This window comes from Botrytis fragariae, assembly GCF_013461495.1.
Source record: "Botrytis fragariae strain BVB16 chromosome Unknown tig00000001, whole genome shotgun sequence".
NCBI classification, from domain to species: domain Eukaryota; kingdom Fungi; phylum Ascomycota; class Leotiomycetes; order Helotiales; family Sclerotiniaceae; genus Botrytis; species Botrytis fragariae.
This window is the reverse complement of record NW_023500987.1, coordinates 740,507-761,948: the sequence shown is the minus strand read 5'-3', so window position 1 is coordinate 761,948 and position 21,442 is coordinate 740,507. Positions and strand designations below refer to the sequence as shown.

General features: G+C 43.1%; 8 protein-coding genes across 8 annotated transcripts; 1 reads left to right on the top strand and 7 right to left on the bottom strand.

The window, feature by feature from the left end:
- Window positions 1–1,542: 1,542 nt before the first annotated feature.
- On the bottom strand, window positions 1,543–3,525 carry Bfra_000234 (putative sap domain-containing protein; the record flags this gene model as incomplete). The annotated part of the gene is made up of 1 exon (XM_037330679.1): window positions 1,543–3,525. The coding sequence occupies one exon, from the start codon at window positions 3,523–3,525 to the stop codon at window positions 1,543–1,545; it is 1,983 nt and encodes a 660-aa protein (XP_037197012.1).
- A 493-nt stretch (window positions 3,526–4,018) lies between these two features.
- Window positions 4,019–5,727, bottom strand: Bfra_000233 (uncharacterized protein; the record flags this gene model as incomplete). The annotated part of the gene is made up of 9 exons (XM_037330678.1): window positions 4,019–4,202; window positions 4,300–4,559; window positions 4,612–4,720; window positions 4,785–4,905; window positions 4,963–5,102; window positions 5,152–5,276; window positions 5,331–5,414; window positions 5,464–5,536; window positions 5,690–5,727. The coding sequence occupies 9 exons, from the start codon at window positions 5,725–5,727 to the stop codon at window positions 4,019–4,021; spliced, it is 1,134 nt and encodes a 377-aa protein (XP_037197011.1).
- A 1,930-nt stretch (window positions 5,728–7,657) lies between these two features.
- On the bottom strand, window positions 7,658–7,935 carry Bfra_000232 (uncharacterized protein; the record flags this gene model as incomplete). Its single annotated transcript, XM_037330677.1, has 2 exons — window positions 7,658–7,792; window positions 7,867–7,935. The coding sequence occupies 2 exons, from the start codon at window positions 7,933–7,935 to the stop codon at window positions 7,658–7,660; spliced, it is 204 nt and encodes a 67-aa protein (XP_037197010.1).
- A 17-nt stretch (window positions 7,936–7,952) lies between these two features.
- On the bottom strand, window positions 7,953–8,912 carry Bfra_000231 (putative electron transfer flavoprotein beta-subunit protein; the record flags this gene model as incomplete). The annotated part of the gene is made up of 3 exons (XM_037330676.1): window positions 7,953–8,035; window positions 8,119–8,761; window positions 8,862–8,912. 3 exons carry the CDS (start codon window positions 8,910–8,912, stop codon window positions 7,953–7,955), a joined length of 777 nt encoding a protein of 258 aa, XP_037197009.1.
- Window positions 8,913–9,577: 665 nt separating this feature from the next.
- On the bottom strand, window positions 9,578–11,307 carry Bfra_000230 (putative chlorogenic acid esterase precursor protein; the record flags this gene model as incomplete). Its single annotated transcript, XM_037330675.1, has 4 exons — window positions 9,578–10,054; window positions 10,248–10,594; window positions 10,649–11,077; window positions 11,148–11,307. 4 exons carry the CDS (start codon window positions 11,305–11,307, stop codon window positions 9,578–9,580), a joined length of 1,413 nt encoding a protein of 470 aa, XP_037197008.1.
- Window positions 11,308–12,877: 1,570 nt separating this feature from the next.
- On the top strand, window positions 12,878–14,049 carry Bfra_000229 (putative paf acetylhydrolase family protein; the record flags this gene model as incomplete). Its single annotated transcript, XM_037330674.1, is given in 4 exon segments — window positions 12,878–12,990; window positions 13,084–13,305; window positions 13,417–13,658; window positions 13,673–14,049. The coding sequence occupies 4 exon segments, from the start codon at window positions 12,878–12,880 to the stop codon at window positions 14,047–14,049; spliced, it is 954 nt and encodes a 317-aa protein (XP_037197007.1).
- A 659-nt stretch (window positions 14,050–14,708) lies between these two features.
- Bfra_000228 (putative atpase family aaa domain-containing protein 1 protein) lies at window positions 14,709–17,471 on the bottom strand (the record flags this gene model as incomplete). Its single annotated transcript, XM_037330673.1, has 2 exons — window positions 14,709–15,586; window positions 15,647–17,471. The coding sequence occupies 2 exons, from the start codon at window positions 17,469–17,471 to the stop codon at window positions 14,709–14,711; spliced, it is 2,703 nt and encodes a 900-aa protein (XP_037197006.1).
- Window positions 17,472–20,016: 2,545 nt separating this feature from the next.
- Bfra_000227 (uncharacterized protein) lies at window positions 20,017–21,174 on the bottom strand (the record flags this gene model as incomplete). Its single annotated transcript, XM_037330672.1, has 1 exon — window positions 20,017–21,174. The coding sequence occupies one exon, from the start codon at window positions 21,172–21,174 to the stop codon at window positions 20,017–20,019; it is 1,158 nt and encodes a 385-aa protein (XP_037197005.1).
- Window positions 21,175–21,442: the final 268 nt, after the last annotated feature.

Genomic DNA, 21,442 nt, shown 5'->3' with positions numbered 1-21,442 from the left:
CATCCAGAGACAAAGAAATAGAACATACCTGAGAAGTAAAAACTGACGAGCGACCACTCATACGCGCGACTTTTCTATTCGTATCTGATAGATCAGTAGATGGAAGAGTTTTGAAGATGTTGAGATGTAAATGTTCAGAAGGAATTCAATGAAGTGGGAAGTTTAAAAATTGTGGAGTTGTGTTTTGGTGTGACAGATGGATAGCATAAAAGTCAAAAAGATTCATCAAGTGGAAAAAAGGTTGAATGCCGCTTTGTTCTTTTGGGCAATGAAGCTAATGTTGTGTTGGAATCATCTGATTGGTCAATTGTGTGGGTTTGCACTCATCAAAAAAAAGAAAAAAAAGAAGTGAAGATAGAAAAAGTTAAGCGAATCGTGATGGAAGTGATGGAAGTGGTGGAAGTGGTGGAAGAGAAGGAAAGATTAGAAAGCCGATGACGGACTTGATAGTGTGAAATGCTAAAAAGTAGTAGAACAGCCAATGAAGAACGCTAGAAGCTTCAATAATAAAACGCAATTCGATTTCTTAATACTTTGATACCAAGCTGGAATTGACCAATTAGATTATGGATCTCACATCTTATCTTTCCCCTTCTTGGTTTCTTTTGACAATCACATTGCAACAACGTAGATCCAGGAGGATGGACGATAAAAGCAGCTTCCCGTTTAGACCAAAAAGAGCTTCAACATTTTCTAGATTGATTGCATGAACATCAATCTGTGCGGAATAGGTATGTACGGATTGAGTATTACCTATAGCTAGGTAGGTAGGTAGGTACATATATGACTGAACTATTGATCATTGATAGCAGAATTATCTGTTGTGCTTTCTTCTTCTTCTTCTTCTTCTCCTCCTCCTTCTCCTCCTTCTCCTCCTCCCCCTTCCCCTTCCCAGTAATATGTGAAATCAAGCCAATCGCCACCATAATTCGAAAAGACCCCGTCACAAAATTCTACCTCATCATCCATCCATCCAATTGCGTAAACAAACACTTCCACGCTTCCGCATTTTCATACGGACTCTGTAGATCTATCAACAATAACATGCAGCCCCGAGAAAATTTGCAAAATCTTTACACTTTTTGCCCCATCTCTCATTCCACCACTCATTCATTGCTGAGCTGTACTCCGTCAAAGAAATCAGGGGCTGAGAGAAATGAACCCCGCCATGTGGTTGGGCGGAAGAGCAAAACGAATTAGGTCATGCGAATTACCAAATTCTTCGTTTCTCGGAGATTTCTTGGTCAATTGGATAAGAACACACTCCCTAGGTATCTGAGAAACATTAATCCGTCCGAGAAGAAATATTGTACTACCAAGAGTATGTACGTATACGTATAGCAGTGGTACAATATTGATATTATCTCGAGCACCCAACTAATCATAGGTGCTAGGTATTGAGAGTCACTTCGAGTATTTTTCTATCATTACAATCAAATCATCTTACAACTCGACGGGCGATAGCCCTTCTCATCTTCGGTGAAACTCTCTACTTGTGTATAGAGAACTTCACCTGCTAAAATCTTACTTCTCCTTTGCTTCTCAGTAACGTCTATCTTGATCTCGGGGTGGTCCTCTGTAGCTGTCATAAGATCCTCTATCATAACCTCTATCGTAGCCTCGATCACCTCCCCTACCTCCATACCCGCGACCACCACCCCCACCTCTACCTTGGAAACGTCCTGAACGCTGATTTCTCGGTCCCCGATGACCAGATGGAGGTCTGATACCAGAGAAAATTTCTTTTCCACGATCAACAAATCTGTCATGATCCTCAAATGTATATCGGTTGATGTCTTGCCCAGTATGACGTAGAGTATCCTTAGTGGTAATGGCCGCAATCGCATCTAGTCGCCTGTTGACTAATTCCTCTGATGCTGGTTGCCAGTACAGCGTCGGTTGTGTTGTTGTAGATTTAAAAAGCTCTGACAAGTTTCGCATAGGTGCAGCTCTTGGACCACCGAAGCTCCTAGGTCCAGATGGTGCTCCTTCAATACCCCTTGACGGCCCTGTCGGCGCAGAAAATGGAATTGATTGCTTTCTGGTAGACATCACTTGAGGATCCCCTGTAGCTTCCTGCAAGATAGCAGTAACTTGACGATCACCGTCATTTTCCATCTCCTCATAAACTACCTCCCACTTTTTTGTATTCCGCCCAGGGCCGGATGCTTGTTCTTGATCAATCCATTCTTTAACTTTTTCGTCTGGTATGAAATCCACCCACAATGCTTTGCGATTTGGCTCATCAGGCCAGACACGATCGTGCATTACGCTGCGAACTCTTGCTGCGGCAGAGAGTGTTTTGAATTGAACGAGCGCATGAGTGCGGACGCGGTCGATGTGAAAATGTAAAATCGCATCTGGATCTGGATCACTGCCAGGTGGAGTAGCTAACGTTGTGAGATAATCATGAAGTCGAGGTTCTTGAAGTGGTCGAACGAAGTTGCGGATATATAGAGCTGAAGTTGCAGGATGAATGGCGGGAGTAATCGGATTGTATGATCCTTCATCCTCTATAGGCTCTTGCGAATAATGTCGCATTTCTGTATCATCATTCGGCTTCTGTGGAGAGGAGAAAAGATTTTTGAATCTCGAATCGCGTGGCCGTGAGACTTCTGGTGAAGCTGTCACGAGTTCACCACGAGGCTGAGGTTCCTCGATATCGATGTCCATTTTATTAGCTTCTTCCTCATTTGTATTTGGAACTGCCTGTTCGACCATTACTTCTTCTTTGGAGTCGTCGACAATTATAGGTCCATCTTCACCCATTGTCACCTCCTTCGATTCAACGTTGATTTCGCCCGTGTCAACCGCATTGTGTTTCTCCACCCATTCCGCATCGTCATTGGAAGTCGCAACTTCTTCGATACTGTCGCTTGGTCGAGCTCGTTTTCGAAAAATATCGGTGGCTGTAGGCGCTGGACTTTGTGATCTGCGTTTTCTCTTTTGTCGATCTTCAATTGCTTCTCGCGGTTCCACGGATAGCTCAGCCGAGCGATTACCCTCAGGTTGTTCGGGTGGCTGAGATGTTGCTTGCGAGGGAGGCAGAGAGAACTCTGTCGTATCTATCGGTTGTGCGGGCTGGATATTCTCCTCCTCCTTTGTTTCATTTGAGGGGAGTTGCTTATCATCTGTAGCCGAAGTTGACGTGGTCGCCGCATCTTTCAAATCGACAGGCTCAATAGTCGGATCCGTTTGTTGCTCTGCGAGGATTTCAGGTGACGTTTGCAATTCATTGTTTTCGGGAATTGTGTTTTCTTGCGATTCTTCTGTGTTGTCAGGTCTGGGCTCTGTACCAGTCTCGAAAGATGTTTGTGTGGGTGAAATTGTGTCTGGAGATGTCGTAGACTCTGGGTTTATTTTGCTTGCATCATCCTGAATTGTCATGTCACTTTCCGACTCATTTTCGTTCTCTGCAGATATAAGTCGAGCGACAAGAGCAGGTTTGAGACCGGTTTGTGGAAGGCCTCGTTTCTTCAACTCTGCCTTCAGGTCAACGACCTTCAATTTATTCCAATCAGTCATTGTAAATGATGTGAAAGTCAACTTAATAAATGCGCATTGCTAGAAAAGTCAATTGAAAATTGATTGATATTGAAACCAAAGAGTAAAATGGGTTTATGTAATTGCGATCTTGATGGGATACTTTTCTTTCTTCAATCTGTCGTAGAATTAGAAATTGTATCCTGCAAACAATTTATCAAAGCCTGGATTCAAATTCAACGCGTCAGGATCACGTCTGATCCTTGCAAAATGTTACGGAACCATCCGAACCATGCCACATGGATGAGGCCTATTATCTAAGGCTGACTGGTAGCTGTGCCTTAATAACAAGGCTTTCAGGTGTTGGTCACTTTTCGTCTTTCGTCTTGGGATTAAAATTCAACTGGAAGATATCTCATCAAAACACTTCATCAAGTACTATCGACTTTGCGTAAGTATCACGATTACATGAATCTAAAGCTCTCCAACCCTGGATTTTTTCTATTACGTTTTCATTTCATTTTTAACTAGACAACTATACTGCATGGCCTATATCTTGTCGACTTTCTGTTCTCGAATTACTCCTCCCTTGCTCTTGTTCGCTCGAACTGCCTCTCGACCCAATTACAGTGACAGCTGTCGTATTTTTGATACGTTCTTCTCGGGGGTTCTTTTCCTCGGTTTTTACACTCACTTCCCTACTTTCCCATATTTCCAGCCTATCATCAACAGTCAGTTCATTTTCTAGGATGTAGACGACCAAGTTCGAAAGATACAAATATCTCAACTGAGACGTTAAGGGCACGAGGAACTTACCCTATTGCTGAACCATCTTGTGTACTTCCGTGTATTATTACATCTCTACTTTCACTTCTATACATCGAGTTGTCTCTTTTGTTGCCAAATCTTGAACTGGTCGCATTGGTAAAGTATCTCTTCGGAGCCGCTCTGCTCTTTGACTTGGTACCTTCGCTAGTTCCAGACCATGATCTCCAACCGAATAGTTTTCTTGCTAATGGCCAACACATTGGAATATTGGTCACGAACATCACAGTTGATGCTTCTCTTACATACCACTTCATTGATAAAAATTAGCGTTTTGAAGACAAAGCAGTTAATTGAACTCACGTAGGTCCACATCATACCAAAAGGATGTACGAAGGAATAATATTTATTAGCTGCAGCAGATATGATGGCAAATATGCCAAGGGAGAAGACGCTGATGAGAAGTGCTTTCCTAAATACACTGTTAGTAAGTGGCACAAACGAATGACAGAGACCAAATGAAGATAGGAACAAACTTCAGGGTAGGCAGCTGTGCCTTGATAACCAGCGGCATTGGTAGAAACAACATCATGAGATCAGAACTGATGTTGAACGTTGCGTTTACTATCAAGTGATGAAGAGCTGTTGAGCATTGCTCTGTAGTCTTCATATTAGTCTACAATCTCGGAAGGAAAGATACTGCTTCGGACGAACCATTCGGAGTAGGGACTGCCCAATAGTTTGAGAATGGTCTACACCATACCCCAAAATAAAGAACCTCCATGACCACCAAGCCTGTACCCACGTATATGGCGACTAGTTTTACAATAAAATTGTGGGGTTTAATACCCTGCCTATAACTTTCATTAATATAGCTAACATGCGTTGGGGAAGGGGACATACATCATCTGCATGTACATCAACAACAAACAAGCTTTGCCACCCCAAATGGTCATGATCATTGACTGTTCCACTACGAGCACGAGTTTGCTGCCTTCCACACGAGATGCAATTGATTCAGGAGTGAGCTATTGAGCTTCTGTTAGCTCTCCAATTCGGAAGACATGGATGAGAACACGAACTTGTGGAATATCAGCCGGTGAGATGAGATTTGTATCTAAATTGATTACAATATTTATAGATACCATGAGAGTAGTGTAGAAGAGCTATTATGTGTTAGATTTAAAAAACTGACTTGAAGTAGGCATCACTTACAAACACAACGAGCATAACATAATCTTGTAGTTGGTAATTCTTTACCGAACCAAGTTGTAGCCATCTCGAAATACTGAAAAGAAGACTCGTTAGTTCTACTCGCAACCTGGTTCAGTTCTCACTGTGGTCGGGAGGACAGTGTCAACCTCAAATCACTGTGGCCAAAATGCTACTGTGAAGGTGTGATAATACATACTATCTGAGGATTAGAATCAACACCACGAACGGGTACCAAGTCGCCGATTCCACCAATAGTGAGTGCATTTCGTGTTTCTCGGTCGTTTTTTATTCACGGTTCCCCTATGCAATATCCTGCAAGAGAATTCTCGTGCATGTACGGACAATTCTTATATCATGATAGGCTCGAACGAAGGAAGTATTAAGCGGACCCAGCGATATTAATTAACGGGATGGCGATTGGAGCAAAGTTTTGAGAGAGATAGCACATGAAATGCAAGATGAGAGAATGGGTAAAATAGCCAAATTTCAGTGGGAAGTTTATTCTTGTATACCAAAAATTAACATTTCCGGGAGCACGTTTCTAAGATGAAATGGAAGATCACGAGCCAGAGATAAGAGCGCGCTAGAAGCAATTTTGATACTTCTAGCTTGGACGTCAAAAGATTCGCTATGACTTCTAACGCCGAAAAAGGTTATTTCACATGGTAAAGACTCTTTGCCACGATGCTGTAGGGAGTATGAAGTCGCGTCTTTTCTTATCAATGTCCGGGAATATGGCTGTTATGGGTTTAGGTGTTGTTGGCTTGATCGATGTGGTTTCAAATCCCGAGTTTCATTTGTGTTCGGAATATAAAATTTGTATATATCATTCGACCACCCCCCGTCGTTCCCGTAGATACAGATGTCTAAATCCGAACCTCATCTCCCATTCTTCTCTTTCCATCACCTTCTTTACTTTATTCCATTCATACTTTCAACAAGTCCTCACTGAACTCCACTCTCCCCCCCAGATCGACATTCTTTGCCCAAGATCACCACTCGTAATTCCGCTTCCCCATCACACAATATTCCCTATCGGATTATCCCATCAATCAGCACAGCCTTCTTTCTCACAGCTAGAAACAATACAGATCTAGGAAATAAAACGTAGTTTCAATCAGCTCATGTATCCGCCCTATTCAGGGGTCTTGCTAGTACACAATGCGCATTCCCTAACACATTCTTGCTAAGCGAATTGTGTTAGGGAGACTGAGCAAATTGACTGGTCTGGGTATGGAGATGGAGCGTAGGGCCAAGCCTCCCGGTTGGTAGCTTACTCCGTATCGCACTAACAGAAGTGGACATGCGGGTATGATGTAGGAGGGGAAGAGATAGATGGTGTATTTTGCGCGCTGTAATGACACATTCATCAGAACAATGAGAAGAAATCCAATGTAAATTATGTGCAGATTTGTCTTGCGTGGATAACAATCACAAGGCCGTGTTCAATATTGATCAATAACTTTATTCACTAACAACAAGCAGACAGAATGCGACTCGATTCACAATGCGAACTATACTAACAAATCATTATCGAATTCTTCAAATAGAAAAAAGAAAACAATAAGGTTCAATAGGATTTTCAGAACCTCAAAATTAAATAGTCCAAAGTTTATAATTTTTTAAATTGGTGATTCACAATTCCAGGGCCATGGGCACTAATTGATGATTGGTGAGACTCAGGAGAGCAAGAGTAAATCATTACACTAAGTAGCGTACACCGGTATAACATCATGTAAGCGAGAGAAAAAATACACCTTGATGTATACCTACCCAAATCCCAAGAGAACCAAGACATCTCATCATGTCAACAAATTTAATTTAATTATATTGATGCTATTAAACTTTTTGGGGGGGGCTCAGGATGTATGACGATGATCTTGAGTTTTCGGAGGGATGATTTACAAATTCAAAATAACCTTCTCGTAATATACGGAGGGTGCCACTATAGGAAGGTGATAATCCGTAGGGAGACATAGTTTGACAGTAGATAAGTTGGGGAAGATCGACGTCAACAAATTAGCTATATGGAGAAGTTTGGGTCGCTCGGAGGCATCGGAGGTAAGGTGCGTAATTCGGACAACTATTCAATCTCCAGTACAAATTACACGAGGACTTCTCCAACGGTATTCGGGTAGTGTTGGGCTAGTTTTCACTTGCAGTACCTATCGAATGAGTAATGCACAAAACATCATTACAATTCAACCGTAGTATAGTGCACGAAGTCTGGTTCAGATGGACTTGCGATGTCAATGGGCTGAATAGAAGGCACAGCATCATCGACGGTGAAAGCCCCTTCAAGCATTATACACAGAGCGCTGATTTCGCACTGAATCTATTTCTCGTCATAGATCTATCGGAATGACGTGCGGGTAGACTTGATCAATCCTAACTTCTACTCACGTCTAAAGCCCAAAGCTTTTCTTCGCCTGATCCTGTATTTCGTACATATTTACACCTATTTTCGTCCATGATCGTTTCCCATCCCTTTATAATGCGCCTAATTCCTTCAATTTGGAGATCATTCCATCAACGTCGTCGACTTTACCGCCTCCTTGTCTTGGCGGTGGTTCTATATCCATGTTGTTAGTAGCTATCCATTATACCCACCCAGTGCTTGAATCATTAAATGCCTGTATAAAATGATTGACATACCAATAACCTTCAAAGTCTTTAATCTCTTGGTACCATCCACGCCCCAGTCACCAAGTGTAGATTTCTCCAGCTTCTTCTTCTTCGCCTTCATGATACTCTGCAAGCTCGCGTATCTCGGTTCATTCAATCTCAGATCTGTTGTGATGACCATAGGTAATTTGCCCCTCACCACATCCGTTCCGCCATCCACCTCTTTTGTAACCTCAACTATATCTCCATCCTTGAACTCCACCTTACTCGCCTGCGTCGCTTGACTCCATCCCAACAACCCCGCCAACATTTGTCCTGTCTGCCCCGCATCGTCATCAATACTTTGTTTCCCCAAAAATACCAAATTGCTCTTCTCCTTCTCCACAACCTTCTGTAACAGTTTTGCTACTCCCAATGGTTCCAATTCTTCTCCATCTTTCATCTCAACCAGTAAACTGCGGTCGGCACCCATAGCCATTGCTGTACGTAGAATATCTTGCGATTTGGTCGGTCCAGCGGAAAATGCGAGGATTTCTTCGACGCCGCCGGGCGCTGATTTCTTCTCGCGAATTCGTACAGATTCTTCAATTGAGAGTTCATCGAAAGGGTTCATGCTGTGTTTGACGCCATTGGTCTCGATGGCTGTCTGGGCTTTGTTGACACGGGGTTTGACCTGTAGTATTTGGATTAGTTAGAGTCATTTTTTATTTGCGCAGCGGAAATCAAGGGATTGAATTTGTTGTTGGAAATTCGAAGAGAGTGGGAATACGGACCGCATAGTCAATAACCCTCTTTACGGGTACAAGAATTCTTAGGGCTGACATGATTATAGTAGGAGTATTGGAGAATTCGTCGTCGTCGTGGAAGAATCACAATTTGAAGCTCTGGATGATGAAGGACCGACCGGTTTCGCTCGGCCTAAGCTTCCCCACACCAACCCGCTTCCTCGGTAGACTAGTATCACGTGCATGACAGTTCCCGAAATCTTTATGATTGTGATTTTCCCTCTCAACTCCTCATTTATTGCGGAATTGTTTCTTTCGTGTTGTTTACAGGTACGATACTCTTTAAATTAGTATCTGGTCTCAAAATGAAATTGTTGACAGTAAAAGAGTGAAATTGTATGGCCTTGTTTTCACCCATCGGCTCTACTGCACCTCCCTATCAGCTGTAAGCTGAATGATATCGACAGCACCAGCATTCTACGAATGTTTAATATAGAAAGAATTATCCATTACAAGATATAACGCAGTTGAAAGTATGTTCAATCGTATCGCCTGGTCTGGGTGGTAACTTTAGCTCTCACTGAGATCGTGTAATGTAGTCCTTTCGAAGGACTACATTGTGGTCTGGACTCGCAAGACAGAAAAATAAATAGAGAGGTGATCATTCTAGGATATCCAATGATAAACTATTTTACGATTGATCCAACCTCATCAGAAATCCTCAACATCATCATAAATACTAACATTAACATACCTCCTCAATCTCAAGTATAAGTAAGACAAGCGTCCTCGATCCCCGCCTTTGGCGTCGCATAATGTGTAACTTGGGTGCCGTTTTGCTCACCTCCCAGTACCTCCACGCTGCCCTCTTCATATTTAGGCCACCCCGCGTTGCTCAATCCATTCTCGGGATCCCTTGCGAACGTCAAGCAAAGATCTTGCATTGCCTCACTAGTATTCTTCTGGAATCGGGTTCCGTCTCCACCAACATCAGCATATGTTCCAAAACTCATGGGCAGTCCACTGGAATGATACGCTCCCATGAAGGGGAGTGGTGAGAGATTACTAAAGTTGTCGGAATATTCAAAGCGGTAGGTTGTTGCGTTGAGAGATTGTCGGATTTGCGCTTCGGCTACGACGCCGCAACGAACGTGTAACGTAGCCGCTAATTCCTTTTCGGGTGTTGGCCCCTCGATGTTAGGAGGACCGGAGGAGAGTGCAGCGGTGGAAGCTCCATCAATCTGTGGTTTGTCATGTTAGTGAGCTTGAATCTTGGGGAATACCTTATTAATGAGAAAGCAAGAAAGACGAGAAAGAAAAAGAGCTTATCAAGTTATGTCCCAATATTTTGGGTAGCTTTGCGTAATGCCCAGAGAGATATGCAGCAGTATAGTTCGCAAATGTGTTGTTATTATCATTATACGACTGAAAAACCAACGCAGGCGTCTTGCCAGCATCAGTCCAATATTGGATAAACGCCTCGATATCAGCTTGTGGATAAGTGCTCATACACTCAACCTGACTTGTGGTACTACCAGTGCATCCAAGCTCATTTGCCAAAAAGGTAAAGTTCGAGTGAGTGGTATCAGTATAAACGGTATGGACACCCTGGCCCTCGACAGCACCGGAATCTTGGATAAATCCAGTGACAATTGGATCATCTGGCCAGCCAGTGCTGGGAGCTCCAGTCAGAGTAGCACCAGCTGATTGACCCCAAAGTACCATGCTCGAAGGATCACCACCGAAAGCGGCGATATTGTCTCGAATCCATTCGAGGGCGGCTCTAGCATCAAAAATTTAGAGTCCAGCATTTTTGGTTGGTGTGTTTGGTTGACCGAAAAAGTTCAGCCTGTATTGCAATGAGACGACAATATGCGATTGAGTACGCTGGACCCATCGTTGTGGATTTTGGTAAGGTACAGATGAACCACCTGTGGTCTGACCACCTCCATAAATCCAAACGATCACAGGGACTTTGTCCTTGGTCGGGTACAATGGTGCCCAAACACTGACGCTTAAACAACCATCTCCGTTGGCACTTTGGATGAAATATTCACGTCTCACGTCAGTGTAGACAGATGCAGGGGTTGCTTCATACTGGGGGTAGTTGAGGTTGAATGCATCGGCGTGGATGATTTGTTGCGCTGCGGACGCAGGAAGTGGTTGTGCTTTTCGAAAACGATTCTCACCGAATGTTGATTGTGCGCACGGAATACCCAGAAAGTTTCTGGTTAAGGGGACGCTTTCGTTGATGGCACCATGAACTTCCGGGAATATTAGTCAAATTTCTGCCTGGCTATCTTGTCGATCCATATAGATTGCTTGAATGCTCACCAATTCCACTAGATGTCTGAAGCACAAGCGGAGCTTTAATACTGAAAGTCTCCGAATTATTCGTGCTTCTTGGTTTCAAGACTATTGGTCTTGCATTTGCAAGCAATGAACCAGAGTCAATAACCAAGATAGAAGCCACAGCTTTAATCAATCCAACCATCTTTTCAGTGATGTGAATGAAAGATCCAGGCAAAGTGGCATTAACCACCTAAGAAGAAGCTGCGTCTGGTGTATACAAAAGTAGATGATCTAAGGGATGCAGACGCAAATGCAGATGCAAATGGATGATCAGATAGGAAACTCAGGGGAAATCTGGAGACCTTATATACACAATATGAGTTGAAAGATAAATCGAGCTAATTGCCCTTTGAAGTTGGAATTATCGGCAAGGTTGGAATATAACAAAAGCGAAGTTATACCCACCATTCTCGTCTTACCAATGGCTACATTGATACGTCACTTTTACCTCATTAAAAATACAGAGGCGCTCCTTGTTTGTAGCGCGGGGCCACTAGTATTCACGGCTTAGACGGATGCCGCAATGAGCTATATCTTTATATCCGTGATGCGAATGTGAAGTATGTATGCAAAGTACATGCATGCACCTAACCAAGTAATTCGGAGTTATAATACTTACTTAACTCACTTCCATAGTGTTACTTTCCGCGATGCACTGACACGCCTTAGTCTCCAGTTTTTGAGTTCCATAATCTAGTTTCTCGTCCTGATTTTATTCCTGTGTCTTTTCATAGTATCATCGATGGATGAGCGGCTGCTCGGTGTTGACGCTTGAAAAGTGCATCTGGCCCCGAGTGTACATTCGCTAGCAAGATTCGGTAATCATAACACGTGAGGGAGAGGTTCGAAAGTCCATAATTATCAGTAAGAAGCACTGGAAACTCTGATATCATCCCACCTCTGATCCTGGTAGCAATCTTTGTAAGAACTATAGATCCTCCTCCCCGCCCTTATGCAGTATCAGTTTGTTTGCTACATGCCATAGTAGTGCATATTTTTTACGAAAGACTTTATGGTGAATTCCCCGCATTCCATTCCCCGCAAAACCTTACACCCCCGCATAAGTCGAAATAGGTTCGATAATTGGCTTATGACGATGTCATGTCAGTGCTAGTTGAAGGGTGGGGGCAAGTGGTAAGGGCTGAAAGCCCCCACTCGCGTAGACGCACCCTAAAATCGTGCCTTAAATCTCATTATATCCGGTACACCGGTACACTGGCTCGGGACCGATACAAAAAAAAACCATAGGGAAAGCTTGCTAGGGTGGGAATGTGTTAGTCTAGAAAAAATGGTCGAAAGCTAATATATTGTTTATATAGTTGATGTGCTTCTGAGCTGTGGAAGTATGCAGCCGTGAGAACCGCAATGCTTATTCCTCAAGTCCCGCACGATTAAGTTCGGTTATGGGGAAGAACTTTACTCCGTATTGTAGTTGAAATTACGTGCGAACTCTGAAAACCTGGCAAACTTGGTCTGTTGTGGATTAGCAGTTGATTCTTTGACATTCACAAAGCTGGGAATCCCCGGCTCATATGAACAGCCCGCCCGATGGTTCTCAAAGTCTCGTCTCGAGTTTGTGTCTTTGAGAAACCTAATATTCTCTACAATGGCTCAAGGAGGAGGTAGAGCGGACTTTGATAGTATGCTCAACCCCATCTCCACTCTCTCCTACGAGAATCACCTGTGCTAGAAGAATCTACCAATTTTTCACTATGGCATTGCTTACTCTCTGTGCTGCCTTCTTCCTGTTCTTTGTCCCCTCACTCGTTGTTGGTCAGGCCTCTCTTAATTCCACCGCAATTCCACTTCCTGTTCCGGAAGGACCGTATGCTTCTAAAATCACAGTATTAGAGCTTACCGACACGTCGCGGGCGAACCCATTCAATGGATCTTCTCCATACCGTTAACTTGTAGTCAGCTATTATGAGCCATATCTCAGGGAAGATTGTGCTAACATTGGAGAAATCAACTACATGCCAGCTGCCGTGGTAGAGTGGTTCAATGAGAACGATCTCCCAAGCCCTGATTTGACATCATTCTCTCAACTCAGATTTTCCGATATTTGCCTTGAAGCACCAACCACCAAGCCTGATACGCTTCTTCTCATCTGGACTGGTGGTTTCTATACCAGCCGTCTCCAGTACGGTGCTATTGCACAAGCAATTTCTAGCTGGGGCTACAGAGTTGTGACAATAGATCATCCATATGATGCAACAATTGTAGAATTTCCAGATGGAACCATCATTTAAAGTGCGTACGCCGGCGGAGCCTCAACTTACGCGACTAGCGCGTATCTTCAAAGCATCCGTGTCAAAGACATTGAGTTCGTCACAGGTGTATTTTCGGAAACTTCTGAGGTTATTGGTCTATACGGACATTCCTTGGGAGCCTCATCTCAGACCGCTGTATTGCAAGCAGACACAACGGGCAAATATGTGGCAGGTTACAACTTGGACGGTAAATTGCAACCCCCTGTTAAGCCAACTGGACTCGGTAACTTATCTGAGATCAAAAAATTTACATGTTCTTTGCACATGATAATCACATTATTGGCAGTGACCCATCATGGACTGCATTCTGGAACACGGCGGATGTTTTGACTCCAAACGATGATAGGGTATCTCCTGAACTCCCTAAGACAATTCATAACTCATTCACTGATCTACCATTCATTATCGATGTGGCTGGCGTTCGATCAGTCAATGAATCTTACTTCGAGACACTCATTGATACTATTTATGGACCCCGCGATATTCACGATATTACCTCATATGTTCGTGAGTTCTTCGATGGGACACTTAAAGGTGTCGAGACGCATCCATTTTTAGATGCGTCGAATAGCTCTTTGCCAGATGTTCTTTTCGTTCGAAAGGCTGGTTATTAGGTCTGAATGATTATTCTCAGGCAGAGATGTATCAATTGTCGACATGAATAATGGATGAAAATAACTGCGTCTATTATATTGAAAGAAATATTGGAACCACAGCTCTAGGAAAGTAGAAAAAGCGGGAAAGCGCTTGAGAAAGCTATCAAGGCATTATATGAAATTAAAAATTTACCAAAATATTTGATATTATTAATTCATGAGATACTGAGGTTCAAATCTGATAATTCTTGGTCTGATTTATGTGTTCAGGTAAGCCTCACCGCACGGCTCTCAGCCACATAGTCGACCCCTTTCTTCGACTTACATACCCATTATCGCTGACTACACCATTTGACTAAGCCCATTAAAAATTATCTGATTACCCGAGGATACCCTCTTTCATTAATATGCTTCATCAAGACGTAAACTCTCCATCGGTCATGGTCAAAATGTTCAACTTCCAGGTCTGAACACTTCGAGCTCTTGCGACACACATTCATTATCCCCAGTGCTCAATCTCTCAATTCGTTCATTACCTCGCTCCCATTTCGTTCTCCATCGGTATTAACACCACCTCTTGCCCTGAACCCCGGAGATACAACAAGGATAACGAAGTACCGCATATTTTAATAAATTATGTCGTGCCCCTGATCTTGCTCATTGGTAAACATTAAATCCTACCAATACTGGTAAAGCACCATTCTTGATACAGCAGATTTGTCATACATCTGTGCAAATCTTCGCATTTCTTGCATGAGTTGCGGAGATGTTGTAGGAGTGTTGCTTTTTAACGCCTGGTGAAAGTGTGAGATAGTCAAGATTCTCCTGTTCTTAACATCCAAAGCCTCACCAGCTTCTTTGTTGCGATATTCTCGTTGCGATATAACAGCGGTCTCAACACACAAAGCCATGATGTCTGAACCTGTATACCGATGTGTTACTTCCGCAAGCTTCTTTAAATCGACACTCCTATCTAAGGATTCTTCTTTTAAGAACATTCGGAACATGTTCTCTCGTGCCAAGATCGTGGGGAGTCCAATATAGATTCGACAAGGTACTCTTCTCAACACTGCAGGATCAAGCAGATGAGGTAAATTTGTTGCAAGAAGTAAGAAAGGCGAGGTTGAATCTTTGGAGACGCCATCTGCTTCTTGTAGTAGCTGGTTGACGAGTTTTCTCTGGTAGATTGACCCTGATCCACCTTGGCTACGAGAACTAAATAAAGAGTCCGCTTCATCGATGAAGATGATAGATGGAAAAAGCATCTTTCCGAGCTTGAACAAGCTTGCAACAAGCTTTTCCGTCTCACCAACATATTTGCTTTCCATCTCGGCGCCAGAGACACTAAGCATGATCGATCCAGAGGTCTTCGCAAGTACTCTTGCCAGTTGTGTTTTACCAGTCCCTGGAGGACCGTATAGTAGTGCACCCCCAGCGGAGGTCTTAAGAATTCCACAGGAATCTTTTTGAGATTCTCCGAGTGAAATTAGATCTGTAATGCGGGCCTTGATATCTGAGTCAAGTTCAATGTTTGACCAAGTTGTATTAAGATCGCCTGTGAAAGTGTGAGAATTTTATTTTATGATCAAGACACGCAATGTGATGGCATAACTACCTGGACTGACAACAGTGTCGAGCAATTGGTACAAATGCTCGTCTTCTTGACTCTTCGATATCTGTTCCGCTATGCTCCAAGCCCGTCGGGGGAGCTTCGACTTCCACGGCGCTTTTTGATCGTCCTCGTCCTCATCTTCGTAATTTTCGAGCCACTGCTTCTCTGCTTCACTTCGCTTCTCATACGTTTCCATGACTAACTTCATAGAGTCACTATCTAATTGGCGTTTCGCTATCGTTCTGGCAATGATCTCTATGTTGTCCCAAGGAAAGAAATGGCGGCGCATAGCTCGCAAAGTAGCATCTGGAATGAACGTCTCCCAATCTACAGCGTAAGGCTGTGCCAAAGGTGACATTTTTGCTTCTGGCGACATTCTAATGCAACGTTGCAAGTGTCTTATATTTTCTTTCAATCTTGCCTTCTCCTTATCCTTCTCGAGAAGTCTGTATTGTGCTTGACTTCTGGCTGTGAACATACGCAGAATTCCCTTCTGGGCGTGATTACTGATGGACTCAAGAATCTCATCGTCGTCTCCTCCTGACATCATAATGATCGTATCTTCTTTTGATAAAGTCCTGATAGCCATCTGTAGATGTTTGAACACCTGAAGATACTTTTTGTAACGACAAAACCTGCCAATACCTGAGACGAGAATTACCAGCCCTGGTGATCCTACGTTCTCTTCATCTCCAGCTCTCCCCAGAGTATTCTTCGACAAATGAGACTCAATGATCTTCTTCAAGAGGGCAGTATACTGAGAACTTCCCATGCCATCAATTTCTTTTTCTTCTGGGTTTTCAAGAAAAGGTTCGATTTGGTGGATCTTCTGCATTCCATGCTCTACTACCGACTCATTGCTTTCCAACTGTTCATCAACTGACGACAGCTCCTCTTCATCTTGAGGTAAAGTTGCACACATCTCGTTGCAGATTCCTGATGTCTTTTGACACATCAATTTGTGACGGAAAATTATGCTGCCTGTCAAAACGGAAATCACCGTCAATAAAAGTATCGTGGCAAACGTCAGAAGACCAAGGTACTGCGATAAGAAGAAGAGCCTGTCGGAAAACTTCCGTGTCCTTTTCGCGCACTCGACTCCATATTCTTGGGAATTTGTCGTTTCAACGCTAGAATCACTATTGTCAGATGCACTATCACTAGATCCACTCCTTGTTACGGGAGAAGACGAGCGTGATGTACTACAGACAGAAGAAGCCGGACAGCAGAGCTCCACACACATACACCGATCGTAGAGTAGATTGAGATAGTGATCGTCACCCCTTTCTTGGTCATCTCGGTGTTCTGTATCTTCTCCTTTCCCAAAATGCTCTGCCAAATCTCTAAAATCGTCGATATTCAATTCAATCAAATCCGCTTGCACATCACTAGCGAACTTCTTTGCCACTTCTGTCAAGAATTCTTGGCCAAGAAAATCATGGAACCCTCCAGGGAGAAGAAGCTGAACAGCATCAAGCGCAAACTTGGGAGTTTTGTCTGAACTGAAAGTCGATTTGAGGCCCTCAGCATTTTGTTTTGGCAGGATGATCTTGTCTTTTGGCATGACCAGACTAAAAAGTTCATCGTACAAAAAAGAATCCAATTCATATCTTTCTTCCTGATATGCCTGGCCATTTGATGTCGTATCTTTGACTTTCTCGGTAGGGTTTGGCGGATTTGGCGGAAGGATGACAATTCGACGCGCTTCCTGGCTCAACTCGAATGCAGTTGTGACACAATTGTCCATAAACCATGAAGGCATGGAGACATCTGAAGTAACCTCCTCGACTCCGTCTGCGTTCACCATGGCATCGACATCTACGGCCATACTTGTTGAGAGGACTTATCAGTGCTTAAACAGACACCGGAAACAGCCAATTTTGAAAGTTGTGATATAAAAAATGAAGAAGAAAAAAGGGTGAGAGATATAGGAGTGTTAAGAAGATTATTACACTAGAAGCTTCGCACCTATCTTTCGAAGAGAGGCAAAAGGAAATTTAGCAAAAAAAAAGCATGGCAGATCATGAAACTAGTCTATTCTACCGTGGATGTTCTCCACATCCATTGCATCTCTACTACACTAATTCGTTGTCTAGAAGCCCTAGATCCTGCTTGTAAGTAGCAAAAGACGTGCGGCATGTGTAAGATCTTAAAATACTTTGGCATACTATCAACCCGTGTCTTACGACCACTCGACGTAATGAGTCAAAGCAATCACTGATTTTCTGGTCGAGTAAAAAATTTCGAAGGCTGGCTGTCGTACCTAGTCAATCTTATCCGGTAGTGTTACTTCATCAGTGTCAGAGCTAAGCGCTGCCGCCTGACCACAAGTTCACAATTTCTGTCACCTTTCCTCGCTTAAACCCACGTCATGAACTAAACTCCCTTTTAGAGCCTCAACTTTATTGTAACATTACCGATCCCAATAATTTTTTCGTTTAGAGAAATGCATAGATATTGTATCCTCAAAAATGTGCATTTCGCGATAAAGAATTGTCATGAGGAAGGCAGGAGGGCCCGCACTAACCTACCCCTGACTTTACCAACCAATCACACTGCAACACATTGATATGCACCACCAAAATCATTAAATCTGAAAGCTTGATGCATTTGACTCACAACACAATACTGTTTCAAAGCTAGGACTTCAGATTATCCTACCTCGATGAGATGAGATGACATGTCAAGATTGAGTGGAGATCCTCAGCCGTCATTCTTCAAGGTACAGGAGTATTTTTATCCAGGCCTCTTTCTTCAGTTACCACAGCATGAGACACAAAGAACCCCTGATGCGCAATGAAACAGGATCTATGGTTATTTCTCGCTGCAATGAACCAATTTGGTGGTTTTCCCGAATTCATCATCAATTCTCTTCATCATGGAACTTAATTGATCTACCAATAAATGCAACTGGACTCAAGATTTAAAAGACTATTGGAAGTCGCAAGCGGTATCTCGAAGCTTCAACGTGCAGCACGTGTTTATGATTGTTCGTTCGGTTGACAGTGGAGTCTAGAGCGTCTGGATTCCTCTTCTAACTCGTCTTCGAAAACGAAACCATCATCAGAACCTTCAGGCGCCAAATGATAATCTACATAGATTGATGTCACTACACATATCCTGATCCGCATTCGACTATAACGATATCATTTCAGCTCTCGAATTCGAGCAAACCCCCCCTCCCCTGGAAATCCTCAATCCACTCAGTCTGAAAAGACTGCAGATGGTCCCTTATAACCGAGGATGAAAAAGCGGCATCACTGATTCAACAACACTATTATTACAAATTGATTTGATAAAGAATGGTTCTGGAGATATAGGGATTATGTTTGGTGTTCTGGTTCTCTCGTCCAGAGTGAGCCTTCTTAGACACCTCACGGCTTATGATCTCTGGGGTTGCAGCACGCTTTTTCACGAATTTCTATGGAGTCCTGATGGTCTGCTAGTCTGGAATTCTGGGCAGTGAGAGGCGAGACTTCCCTATATCGCTGAGATTGGTAGTGTCTGTTGGCATCGACTCTCGTCCGATTTGGAGAGTCCGTTCCATGAATCTGCTCCCTATCGTTCTCATCTTCTTCTTCATGCTCCGAGATTGGCGAAGCTCTATGTGTTTATTTCTCAGCCATGATGTGGAGATTAGCTCTTCTCCAATCGTATACATCTCTACTGGGAAACTCGTCCTTGGTGTATTAATCGGCCTCATCCTACTATTCAGAAATATCGTAAGTGATAACAAATCAGACGCGGTACAGAGTACAATCTATAGAGAATTGTGATGATGAGGTTTCATGCACGCATACTCATGGCCTCTGTTATCAATCACATGAAGATGATGAGCTGTGTAAATACAATATGCCTTGCCCATCTTTCCGCCAGGAAGACGTCTCCTAGGTTACAGACTTATTTTGTTCATGCTCTTGTGCATAGAGTGATCTATAAGGTATCACTGCGGATGATGGGATGGGATGATATTAATTGTGACGTTAAAGCATTTCCTTACTGAGCGATCGTTGTGATTATGGACGACTAAGATACGTGAATATTTATTTGGAACAACTATACACATTCTTTACTTCTGAATAGACAAGGTCTTGCCATATGAGAATTCATTCTGCTGTGACGAGATGACGCATCCACTACTGATCGGTTGAAGGGCGCCGAACCTGACAAAAAACACTTCACTCTATTCACGTATTCAATGAAACTTTTCAAATTGATATTAAAGACACAAAATAATTTTTATTGTAGGGATGACAAAGCACAAATGAGTGAGAGTATTTTACCATGGTTTTCGTTTTATTAGTAGCATGCATATATACTCACTTACACGCCGACCACCAGGATACTTGAGCGGAGAAAGATATGGGAGCGACTTACCTGTTACTAACCCCGAGGGCATTCCCCAAGATACCTAGAATATTTTGCGGAAGTCCTGCGGGTTGTGTAGCTAAGCTCTTCGCTTCTTTTTCTGCTGCATCTCTTATTCTTTTCTCTACTCGGACCTTGTCGGATATAAGCTGCTTACCATAGTAGTATGCTTGGGACGGGCAGCCAAGCCACATAAGATAATCGACCGTAGTAACATTATTCTTGTCCCCAAATCCGACTGGCTTTTCGACGTCGGCTCGTAGTTGTTCGAAAAGGTCTTCTTCGTTCTTGATGAGACATGCCTTTTCAACCAACTTCACACATATGTGAACCCAATGTAAAATGCTCTCCGAGTCAAGAGTTCCAGGGTGGTGACGAAACTCGATTGTGCGTTTGCCAAAATCAGAACGGAACGGGGGTTTTAAATTCCTTATGTTGAAGCCTGCACATTTGCGTCCCAGTTCTCCAACTACTTGACCATTATCAGTAAATGACAGGATACGATTTAGAAACTCAAGGCGTGTGAGCCCCGGATTGTTCCTACCTAGTGGAGACTCTTCATAGAGGGATCTACAATACATGCTATTTACCCGAGCCTCGGGAATCATCAATAAAATCTGACGTTGGTAGGTCCATGCGATGGCCATAAAATTGCGTAAAATGGGCCATTCGAAACCATGATATCCATTACCGATATGAACATGCAACCCTGTACTTTCGTTAACGCGCACTAAGTAATTATTTCTCAGTGCTCTCACAACTGTCTCTACAGCCTTTCGAGTGGCTGCATCGTAGTAGTAGGGTGGAGATGTTATTTCCATGCCATATTGACAATAATTTCCGGTGCTTGGACTTTGCACACCTGGGCCAACGGTGATGTCAGTTTTCAATATCCAATTCGTAGCAGTCGCTGCAGTCACTTCTTTGGTATTTCCATACTCGTACTCCATCACCGTTGCTGGAATGCCAACTTCCTCCAATTTCCTCTCAATATCATAATTTATGGAATCTTCATCTGCGAGGATTCTTGGATCTACCTCGCGAGGATCGCTTGGATGAGGGTTTTCACCACCCTTGAGTACAGTTGCTAAGAGAAATTCTAGTTCGACACCAAAAGTGAGCCGTGACTCTGCTTCTGGAGACGGTCCCGTTGGGGTAATCATCTTGATTAGATTGATTGATAAGATGAGTTTGTGATGCAAGTGTTGGGAAGTATATTATCAAAATGAATATCGAGAATCTGAAAGAGTTCTGATATAGGCAACAATCCGATTGTTCTTGCATAGTTAACTGATTTTTATGAAAGGGAAGCAACACTCCTCTCACAACATTCCAACAAAGCAACAACAGGTCTGAGCATCCTTTCTTAGATACAAAGACAACTACAACTACGGCGACAAAGGATTTAGTTCTTTATCTGGTTGTGAGTAG